The 11,920-nt window shown below is 36.6% G+C and overlaps 1 protein-coding gene across 4 annotated transcripts in view; it reads right to left on the bottom strand.

The window, feature by feature from the left end:
- SPATA7 (spermatogenesis associated 7) overlaps window positions 1-11,653 on the bottom strand; it is a 42,859-nt gene extending 31,206 nt beyond the window's left edge. For 3 of the 4 annotated variants that reach the window (XM_003786967.3, XM_023511576.1, XM_023511574.1), the window contains exons 1-4: window positions 11,474-11,653; window positions 5,111-5,185; window positions 2,852-2,947; window positions 140-187 (exon numbers count right to left, since the gene is read on the bottom strand). In XM_003786967.3, the coding sequence (XP_003787015.1) occupies window positions 140-187; window positions 2,852-2,947; window positions 5,111-5,185; window positions 11,474-11,492 (238 nt within the window). In that variant the 5' untranslated portion in view covers window positions 11,493-11,653. The remainder of the gene's footprint in view (window positions 1-139; window positions 188-2,851; window positions 2,948-5,110; window positions 5,186-11,473) is intronic. The other variant, XM_023511575.1, reaches the window with a different exon arrangement.
- Window positions 11,654-11,920: the final 267 nt, after the last annotated feature.

Below are 11,920 nucleotides of genomic sequence, written 5' to 3'. Positions count from 1 at the left end.
ACCAGTTTGATGAAAATATTTCAAATTGTATATAAAACCAGCACATTGTACCCCATGACTGCATTAATGTACACAGCAATGATTTAATAAAAAAAAAAGAAAGAAAGAAAAACGGCAGATATGTAAGAAAGTTACTTACATTTGATGCTAGCACTCATGCTTATTGGAACTGAGCAGTCTACTGCAGCTGAAAGAGAAAAATTGTTAAATAATATTCTTAATATTTATAAATGCAATAAATACAAATGTGGAAATTAAGAAAAGTTCCAGAACTTGCAGTTTCTTATTTTGCTTTCTGTTATACTTCTAGAGATGAAAAAAAACAATATCCTTGATTAAAAAAAAATACACCAGTTGGGTATAATAACTCATTAGATACTGCAGAAGAAAATGACAGTGAACTTGAAAACATACCAATATAAACTATTCAAAAATATGACATTCTTAACATGTTTGTCATTGTAGTTCTAAAACAATACTGAGGGGGGAAGAAGGAGCAAAATTAAGGATAAAGACTTATACTACCTGATTTCAAGGCTTATTGTAATGCCACAGCAATTAAGGTAGCGTGGTATGGGCATAAAGATAGAGATATACAGATCAAAGAACCAAAGTGTTAAGTCCAGAAATAGACACACAGATATGTCAACTGCCTTTCAGAAAGTGCCATGGCAATCAAATGGAGTAAAGAATTATTGCCTCAACAAATATACCAGAAAATTTGTATATAAGTAGGCAAAAAAACCCCTCCAAATCTTATGTCATATGCAAAAACCAGTTCAACATAGATCACAAACTTAAAGGTAAGCTAAAACTATAAAACTTCTAGAAGAAAACACATTAAGAAAATTCTAGTGACCTAAGATAAGGGAAAGATTCCTTAAACAGGACATGAAAAAAATTATTACAAAAATGAAAAACTAAACTTGATTTCACATGATTTTCACATCACAAAACATTTTTCTTTTGATTTTTTCAACCTTTAAAAAGTATAAACATCAAAAAATGTGAACTAAGACTTAAAAACTTTAGCTCTTCAAATCAGAGAATAATAAAATTTTAAAACACATTAGTAAAAACTGGTGAAATTCAAATAAGATTTATAGCTAATAATATTGTATCTATATTAACATCCTGGTTTTGATCATTATACTATGGTTTTTAAGATTTTAACATTAAGGGAAACCAGGTAAATGGTGTTTACTATTTTTGAATTTTTCTATAAGTCTAAAATTACATCAGAATAAAAATTGTAAAAAGACCAATCATAGCCTGAAAATATATTTGCAAAACATATATTTGATATAGAATTTGTATTTAATATGTAATGAAATTTTCACAACTTAACACTAAGGAGACAAACAATCAGTTTTTAAAATTGGGCAATGTATTTGAATAGGCATTTCACCAAAGGAGATAAACAGTTGGCAAATAATAAGTTGTTCACCATCATTAGATATCAGGGAAATGCAAACCAAAACTACTTCTACTACTACTGCAACATATCCACTAGAATGGCTAAAAAAGGACAGTAAATAACCAATGGTTGGTGAGAATGAGAAGTAATGAAAATGCAAAATGGTGTAGTGCTCTGGAAGACAGTTTCTTATAAAGTTAAACATACACTTAGCATATTGTGCAGTTCCATTCCTAGAAAATAAATTCACCCAAGTGAAACGGAAACACATGTTCAAAGATTGTATGTGAATGTTTATAGCAGCTTTATTCCTAATAGGGAAAACTGAGTTAAAACAATCCAAATGTCCACCAACCGGTGAACCGATAAACAAATTGTGGTAGATTAAGTGGAATGCTCTTTAACAATTAAAAAGAAGAAATACTGATACATATAACAACATGGATTAGTTTCAAAAGCATTATGCTAACTGAAAGAAGCCATACTCAAAAGGATACATATTGAATGATTCTATTTATACTAAATTATAGAAAAGGCAAAAGTATAGTAAGAGGGAGCAAATGAGTGGTTGCCAGGGATTTGGGGAGACGGGACTGATTGCAAAGAAGTAGGGGGAACTTCACTGGGTGATGGAAATGTTCTCTATCAGGGGTCAGCAAACCTCTTCTACAAAATGCTAAATACTAAATGCTTCAGGCTTTGCAGGGTGATAATCTGTTACAACTAGTCAACTCTGCATTTTAGTGCAAAAGCTGCATTTTGAGCGTAAAAGATAGAACGTGATTAAGTTTGTTTACGGGCAATTTAATTTGAATTTCATGATTTTCACATGTCACAAAATACTGTTTTTTTAAATTTTTTGCTACCATTTGAAAATATAAACTCCATTGTTAGTTTATGAGTTATATAAAAATAGGTGGCAGGAGAATTCGTCCTGCAAAATATAGTTAGTTGACCCACGTTTTATAGCATGAGGGTGGTAGTGGTTATAGAAATAGATCCATTTTCCAAAATATTTAACTGTACAATTATAATTAATGCATTATATAAATAAATACAGCTGATTAAAAAGAAAACAATTAAATAGAAAAAAGTATTAGCTAGCATCTTTTTTGTGCAACCTTAGTAGACTTGGAAACAAAAAAAGATAAACTTTTATTATATTAAGAATATTTACCAACAAAATATTATGAATAACATGGATAAAATGAAATAACATATGCATTATATAGATTTCAAATATAGTTAACAAAAATGGCATGCTGAATTTACTGTGTATATACATAGAGTCAATAGTTACAATTTCACAATCCTTTTAAAACACAAATCCTTTTCTATATAATGTATTCATTTTTGTTACAGATGTATGCTAGTGAGAAGTGAAGTTGCATGTTTAAATTGGGCACAGAAAGTTCACATTTGCACATTTTTTACCTTTGGCTGAAAGGATTTTATTATAGTGAACAGTCATGTGATTCTTGACCAGCTGGAGAGTGCTTAGTCTGAGAGAAGAGGAGTCAGTGCAAAAAGCTAAAAATTAAAACATATTTAATCATTATATATTTAAAATTAATATAAAAATCATCATGAGATAAACAAGTTGCTGATTATCAAGCTCATTCTCATAAAATGTCTGAAATTCAATCACAGAGGATACTGATATTATAACATTGCGATACTGAATATGGCCTAGCCTTAATCTTGCAATGATACTTGCCAATGAGCTATTATTGGTCACTTGGGTTCAAACTCTTCCAACAGTAAGTTTTACAAGCCTGAGAGTTTGAGGAAGAGCTTCTAGATTATCTATTATTACAATTACAGAACTATTTCTTTTTGTCAGCTCTTAATCTTATAAGTAGGAATGTTTAGCTATTGTTTTATTATAAAATAATGTTACCATTGCTAATACTTAAACAATCCATGGAGTTTGGGAGATTAAATGAATCCCAAACCACAAAACCCTGTATAAGAAGCTTCTATTCTGAGAGGCAAATTTCTAAATTAAACCTGAAAACAAGATTTATAAATCAGTTTACTGTAGTCTTTATGAAGTAGTATCTTCTTCAATACAAGGACTATCTTAAGACAAGTATAATCACATAGAAATTCCATAGCATTCGAACTCCTTGGCCCTCATCCAAATTGTATAAACGAAATCTTAGACATAGTTAAGCACTTATATGCAAGTATAAAATGCAAATGTAGTTGTAATGTTTAAAACTATTTTTGAGAATATATACATGTAGCTTAAAAAAAATCCAACAGCTAAAATAGCACATAAAGATTAAAAAGTAAATGACTTTTCTACACTGACCCTTACTTAGTCTCGCCTCCCAGAAATATGTTACTTTTTTACTCATCCTTACAGGGAAATTCTAGGCATAATATAAGCGTATACAAAAATTATTGTAAGGGTAACGTTTACTATGTATTTTTTACATGTATAACTTATCTAGTCATTACTATTATCATTTAATAGAGTGGAAACTGGGACACATGAGTTAGGCCTTAAGGTCACACTGCTGATAAAGGCTGCAGTTAGATATTAACCAAGGTAACCTCATACCATCTGTATACATAGCTTTGCTTTTTTTTTTTTTTTGAGACAGAGCCTCAAGCTATCCCCCTGGGTAGAGTGCTGTGGCTTCACAGCTCACAGCAACCTCCAACTCCTGGGCTCAAGCAAGTCTCCTGCCTCAGCCTCCCAAGTAGCTGGGACCACAGGTGCCCGCCACAACACCTGGCTATTTTTTTTTTTTTTGATTGCAGCCATCATTGTTGCTTGGCGGGTCTGGGCTGGATTAGAACCTGCCACCTTAGGTGTATGTGGCTGGCGCCTTAGCCCTTTGAGCCACAGGTGCTGAGCCCATAGCTTTGCTTTTAAAGAGAAGTTAGCCATCTTTACATATTATTCTTCTTCCTGCTTTTCTACATATGGTATATTTTAAATCATCTCAAGTTTTTATTTAAAAATTGCCTTTTCAAAGATTATGATTCTGGATATTATATATGCACACACATATATGTGTATCACATTCTAATACAAAGAAATAAGTGAGATAACAGAAAACTCGATCCTTCCTTCACATTTGGAGGTAACAGTTAGCAAGGATTTTTCATGTAAATAAGGAAAAAAGGTATTTGATTATTTTGTCTAAAAAACCAGTCATGTTTTTAATCTGTAATTATAAACATTTATTTTGAAACTTGTATTAAAATTTTACCTTAAAGGCTTTAAAATATAAAAACATCACAGGACCTAGAAATCCGGTTGGATAAAGAACCCTGTAAGTGTTTTGCTCCTGATATACATGACGCATTATTCAAGTGCTCTTTTTCACTGCATAGTTTTTCTTTTTCAGTGCTGTGTCTTTAGCATCTGCAAATCACTATTTTAACAAGGCAGGAATGCCTTAAACCAGGGGAGTCCCCCAGCATAAGTAAAGCTGGACAGCAGTTGTTGCAGGGAATAGGAGGCAGCCACCTGGATCACATCCAGGGCACAATAACAGTTTGAAATCATAGACTCCAAAGTTCTCTAATTTCAAGAATTCTTATAACATTTAATTATAATTAATAATATGAAGTTCTAGTATTCATTAGATAATTTTTTCATCATTTCATACCATTTTCAAATAAAAGAAACATCTAGTCTTTTAACAGAGCTGTCATTTTAAATATCGCACTTACCATTACTTTTGGTGCTCAAGTGTCCTTTAAATAGGCAGGGAGGACCATATCTGGGAAGGACAGAGGTTGCTCTGACTTCAACAAAAAAAACCATGAATCAGAACAAAACAAAATACAACTTTCACAGTGCAACAGTACTAAATATCTTAAAAATAATGAATATCTCTTTAACTACCAGGTTGTCTAAATTTTATTTACCCATATTACTAGCCAGCAATGATATACCAAAAAATCTGCAGCCATAAAAATATTTCCTCTTTTAAGAAAATAAGTTATTTTCAACTGTAGCTGAAACTTTTATGTATTTATTTTCTGGAGATAGTATTTTGCTCTATCACCCTGGCTGGAATATAGTGGTACAATCAGACCTCACTGTAACCTCAAACTCCTTCTGTCTCAACCTCCCAAGCTGCTAGAACCACAGGCATGTACCACCACACCCAGTTAATTATTTTATTCTTTTGTAGAGATGGGGTCTCACTATGGTGCCCAGGCTGGTCTCCAATGCCTGGCCTCAAGGGATCGTCCCACCTTGGCCTCCCAAAGAGCTGTGATTACAGGCATGAGATATTACATTAGGCAGAGATGTTTATTTCACTACATAAAATAATAAATACATCAATTATGTACACTACTGACCTACTAGATTTTTAACTGTTTTGAGATATAATATAGCTGAGATTTTGTTAATTACAGGCTAGTCTGTCCTTAAAAATAATTTTAAGGCAGAAATCTTCTCACAAAGTAATTGAGTGGATTATATCATGTTACTATGTATAAAATATATATATGTAAAATCAGAATTTTATGATTGAAAGATGTCTTAAGATTCATCTAGTCTAGCCCACTTACCCCTTGGCTTGGATCTTCCAAACTACATGGGCTATTGGAAAATTAGTTATAGACCTCATCACAAAATAAATCCTCTCTCAAAATGTGACTGATTTTTAGGAGTAATCTCCAAAATAAGAAAGCTAAGTTATAGCACTATATATTATTTAGTGTGTAAAATATGAATAGTATTTTCAAGATGGAGATGTTTTAGAGTATGCACTGGTCAGTTTGCTGTGAGGTGGACTATGAAGCTATAAGAATACATACAAAGTCTAATAGAAATAGGCAGTGACTCACACCTGTAACTTGTAATCCTAGCACTCTGGGAGGCTGAGGCAGGTGGATTCCCTGTGTAAGAGCGAGACCCCCATCTCTAAAAACAGCCAGGCATGTGGTGGGTGCCTGTAGTCCCAGCCCACCCAGGAGGCTGAGGCAAGAGAATCGCTTGAGCCCAAGAGTTTGAGGTTGCTGTAAGCTATGACGCCACGCACTCTACTGAGGGTGAGAATGTGAGACTCTGTCTCCAAAAAAAAAAAAAAAAAGAGAAAAGAAAAAAATAGATAACTAAAACAGAAAAAGAAGTATGGAGTTAGGAGAACTAAAATCTAGGACCAGAGAACAAAACTTGCTAGAACAGGCTAAAATGGAAAAACAATTTGTGATCAGAATATCCAAGAAGCTCCTTACACATCACAGGTCAGAGAGCAGGAAGGGAAAAAAAACTAACTTATTTAGGACAATACAAGTCATGGTGATACCCTTTGAGTTGGGCGATAAAGACAGTCATGAAATTAACATAGTTTCTACCAGGAAAGAAGGAAGGGTGAGACCTGAACTAAGAAAATATACTAGCAAACTCTACAGTGAACTATGATCAAGAAAACCTTATTTCTCTAGAAATAAAATGTTTTGCTTGTCTATAATTCACGTGTCTCTTTACCTAGAAATAGTACCTTGACTTTCCCTTGGGAAATGTCACCTCATCTACACAGCCCAGGTGGTTCAATAAAGCCGATTCCATTGTCAGGGCTGGGAACAGAACCCTAATCTGGCCAGCTGTGTTGACTGAATCTGCAATGAATATGTGACCCAAGTCCAGCCATGAGATAAAAACTTGGGATTTTTGCTGGAACTATTAGGACAGACACTATCATTTCACTGGGCTGCTAAACCCAGTGTAGGATCTCAGCAAGCCTGGCGGTGCTGGTGGCTATCTTGCACCATCTACAGGCAGTCCAGGAGTTATAAACATCCGACATCACATGGAAGCTATGACAGGTAATAGGTAAATGTATCTCTTCAAACTTACATACACATTTAAGTTAAGAATCAACCTATAAAACCTATCCCGTTTATAACTTGCTGACTGCACGTAAGGGGAACCTGTCTGAGAAGGAAGCCTCATGGAGTAAAGTAGAACCAAGAAAGAAAGAGATTCCTGGTAACACTGTTTGAAGCTCTATCATCCCTAGGCTTTTCTTTACATGGGCCCCCAAATCCCATTTTAGCTTAAACCAGTGTGAGTTGGATTTCTTTATATGTAAACAAAATGCTAATTCTTGAATACTAACTGTGCCAAGCACAATTCTAAGCACCTTGCAGATATAAATTCATTTAATCTTTAAAATAACACTATGCATTTAAAATTCATTTAATCTTTAAAATAACACTATGCATAAGAACCATCATTCTCCCCACCTGAAAGATGAGGGGAACTGAAGCACAAAGAGGTTCAATGTATAATTTGCCCAAGATTACACAACTACAATGTGACATATTTGAGATCTGAACCCAGACAGTCTGGTTCCTAAGTCTTAAACATTACAATATAATTGTTCAGTACTTGAACCATGCTTGAAGCAACATATTGTATGAAAGAATAAGACGATATCTCAACTGTATGTCATTCTAAAGCATGGGTGTTTCACTATAAATCACTGCAAAGTCACTTGTATATTCAAACAAGTTTGAGAGAATGAAGACAGAATAAAAGAAAGGCTAGAACCTAGTGATACTACCTTGAATAAAACCAATCCTCCCACTCCCCAATGTGAACAAAGGTATTTAAGATCTGCCTACAGGTACCAATCCAGCTTCTCTTTAGTATGAGATGGTGATAACAAAAATGGAACTTACATATACCCTGATGCCTATGTTCCCTTGTCTATCATCAGATGTATTCCAAGGCATACACTCATTAGTTTCTAACATTCCTATACATAAATATCATATTTAAACTGACAGAATTGGAAGGAGTAATAGAAACTATAATTCAATTAGGCCCTTTCACAGGTAGCTTCTGGTTCCTGCTCTGTGTCCTATATTCAGGTCACACTTTTCTGCTTGTGTGATTCACCGTTTTTTGATGAAAAGTGAACATTTTAGGTAATCTATTGTAGTAAGTCTAGATACAGAATCCTCTCTTGAGCTTGTTTTCATTGTTGTTTGCTTATTTGTTTAGCGACTTAGCTAAATTATTTAATGAATTACATTTCCTGAGGAATATGAAGGCTCTGATGTCACTCCTCATCAGTGAAGCTTTGGGCATGAGCAGTGACACCTTATCCTTGAAGTCTGGGAGATTTCCCTTTCAACCGGAAAGTTTTAGGGTACTATATAGAGTCTTCTCATATCTTATAGTTACTCTTTTATGATAGTTTGATAATTCATTAAACTTGTCTTGTATAAATCACTGAATGGTTTCTATTTTTCGATTGGACCCAGAATGAATGCTCCAATGAGTCAAGGAAAAGAGTGTCAAACCAAAGATAAGGGAAAAGAACCTTATCCTCTAACCATTAGGACTACAACCCTGTCCAAGAGACTGAAGGTCTTAGTAGGGTAGTGAAGTCATCAGTATATGAGAGAAGCCCAGTTTCCCACATAATTTCATTTTCCTAAGATATTCAGAAAAGTCCACGGAGGAAAGGTAAAGCTGTTTCTAGTGGAAGGCTTTCCCAGAAATACTAGAGGCTTGGGAACCTAACTGCCATTTCTTTTTTTTTTTTTAAGACGGATTTTATGTTGCCCTTGGTAGATGCCGGGGCATCACAGCTCACAGCAACCTCAAACTCTTGGGCTTAAGTGATTCTCTTGCCTCAGCCTCCCAAGTAGCTGGGACTACAGGCACCTGCCACAATGCCCAGCTAGTTTTTTTGTTGATTTTGTCATTGTTGTTTAGCTGGCCTGGGCTCGAACCCGCCAACCCCCGTGTATATGGCTGGCACCCTAACCACTGAGCTACCAGTGCCAAGCCTTAAGTGCCATTTCTAAGTGTCCCTAGGGGACCAAAAGATTTAAAACAATTATTTTCCAAGCTACTTTCAGTTATTTATACTAGTAAGTTGTCCTCTCTCTTCTCTCCAAAGGTCATTGATAATAGAGTGGATGACAATTTGATGGTCTCAATCTTTTCTTCTCCTTCCCCCAAAAGAAGCTGGAAACACCCCCGTGTAGATTATCTAGTCCAAGACTCCATTTTATAAGTTATCATACTAAAACTCAGGGAGGTAAAGAGACTTGAAGATTATTACCTAGTTAGTTAATAGCAACAGATTACAAACAAGACAGTATTTTTCAGGCTGCTGCTCTTTCTAATACATCACCGTTCAGAAAGTGTGCCTTACAAAATAAAGTCTAAAATGGGATCAGAAAATGACAAAGATAATATTATTGTTTTAATATTTTATTAAATAACCAAAGTAACCTCTTAATGAAATCTAAGAAATGTATTTTTAATTAAAATTATTTAAGCTTTGGCTAAAATTCATGATTTTTTATTAATAATAATTTATGGTATTATGAGAACTAACCCTCAGATATTTGTCAACTATGACATTTGTTTAAAGAATTTAAAATTGATAATATTTGATATTACTATATATTACATAATATCCTTAAAGTGAAGCTTATTAAGTTATAAAAATATAAACCTTTTTACATTTGGCATAAGACTAATTTTTAAAATAACTCCATAAACAAATACTGAGAACTTACTAAGTCTATTATACTATAAATTTTACAACTATCTAGAGGGCCTAACAGGGGTCCTCAAACTTTTTAAACAGGGGGCCAGTTCACTGTCCTTCATACCGTTGGAGAGCAGGACTGCCGGTTGGGACCAGTTGGCTGCTAAGCAGGACAGTGGCACCCGACAGGCCGGATAAATGTCCTAGGTGGGCTGCATGTGGCCCACGGGCCGTAGTTTGAGGACGCCAGGCCTAGACTCTAGGCCCTCTGCCTCATGGGATAGTAGGTAAATGCACTGACTTTGGGGTTTACCTTCCTCACCTGGATTCAAAGTCTGTTCTGCCAGTAACTGTGGCCTTAGCAAGTTGTTTATGATCTTCTGTTTTCAGTTTATTTACTGTGAAATAAAGATAATACCTATCTAACAAGATGTTCTGTACATTAAATGAGATAATTTGGAAACAGTTCCTAGTACTAAGCAAGGGCATAATGTTAGTTTATGTGTAAAGTTTTTAAGAACATAAAAGCGTTTTGGTTTGCTTTCTCTGAAACTTAGGTTGGTAAAGTGTCAGAACATATGGTTTGCTGACAAATGGATAATTATCTCCTTCCTACACTGATAGCACTTTTGATCAATAATTACATAATAAAAACATTCAAATTCAAAGCAAGACAAGACATACTTCAAGGAATCATTTAGCAGCCTGATTTAAAGATACTCTTTTAAATAGATAAGAACACTGAATTGGAACCAAGGAGAGTCTAAAGCTTGCCTTATTTGGCTTGAGAAAAGAATGAATGATACTTGCTCATATAGTACAAAGATAATAAACTATTTGGATTGGGCCGATTCGTACAGGTATGAGGTTACACTGCTCCACCATGACGTCCACCCGACTCAACAGTCAGTCAAAACAGGTGTATACAGTGATTATGGATTAATCCTTTGCTGCTAAAACGAGTCCACTGATCTATAACACCCATCAACAACACGAATCACCTGGAAACTAATTATAAACGCAAACTCTCACCCCCCCAACAGAATTATTGAATCATAATCCTCATCGTAACATGATTCCAAAGGGATTCTCAAAGTTACAGAAGCCCTGGGTTACTCAGTTTTGGAGAGAGTTAGTTACTGAATGGGAGATTTCCTATTTACTGAGTACTTACAAGGTGCCTGCTACGCATTATCTGCATTTAATCCTCAAGAAACCCACGGCATGAGTATTTGGCCCCTACTTTCAGGACATGAAGGTCGACTGTACGGAGAGCAGCAGGGATTGATTCTGGGCCCACAGAGGTCTTTGCCTCAGAGCTACCGGGGTAATAAGGCTCCATGTCCCTGAAGTTCAGGAGACTGGGCCGCATGGTTGTCAGGGCGACAAATTCAGGGCCAGGAAGCGGGCCTGCGAGCCTGGCAGTAGGGCCTGTTCCTGTGCGCAGGCCTCGGGCAGCTCCGGGCAGCTCTGGGCAACACCTGGGACAATGTCTGGAACGCCCTGGGCGCGAGGTGGGGGGTGCAGGCCGGCGCGGTCGCCCTTGAAAGCTGCCCTTTACCTCTCCGGCTGCCATCCATGTTTAGTCTTCTTGCAGCCGCCGTGGGGACACACTGCGTCCCCTCCGGTCCTTCCCTTGGCCAGGCCCAGCCGCTGCATTAGAGGACTGGCAAAGAGCGGGAGGCAGCACCGGTAGCGGCTCGGAGACCGTCGCTAGGTCGGTTGCTAAGGGCTGGCTCTATGACGTCGGGATTGTGACGTCACGGCGCCGGGGACGTGCGCTCCCCAGCCCCGCCCCCGGAGTACCCGGAGCGAAAGTAGAGCTGTAGCGGAAGGGACCAGACTGGGGGAGTCTCGAGAGTCGCTCCGTCGCTCTGGGATCCTGGCGGTAGTCCACAGAGCAGCCTCCTGTCAGGAGCCACGCCACCAGCACATGACAGTCTTTGTCCCTGCGAGAAGAACGGAGAGAAGAGGTGGTCTCATCTGGCGTCTGCATCCCCGAGGTCCC

The sequence above is a fragment of the Otolemur garnettii genome, unplaced genomic scaffold (assembly GCF_000181295.1).
Source record: "Otolemur garnettii isolate 467f Iridium unplaced genomic scaffold, OtoGar3 scaffold00020, whole genome shotgun sequence".
Lineage (NCBI taxonomy): Eukaryota > Metazoa > Chordata > Mammalia > Primates > Galagidae > Otolemur > Otolemur garnettii.
Note: the sequence above shows the minus strand (reverse complement) of the source record. Positions and strands in the feature narration are given on the sequence as shown.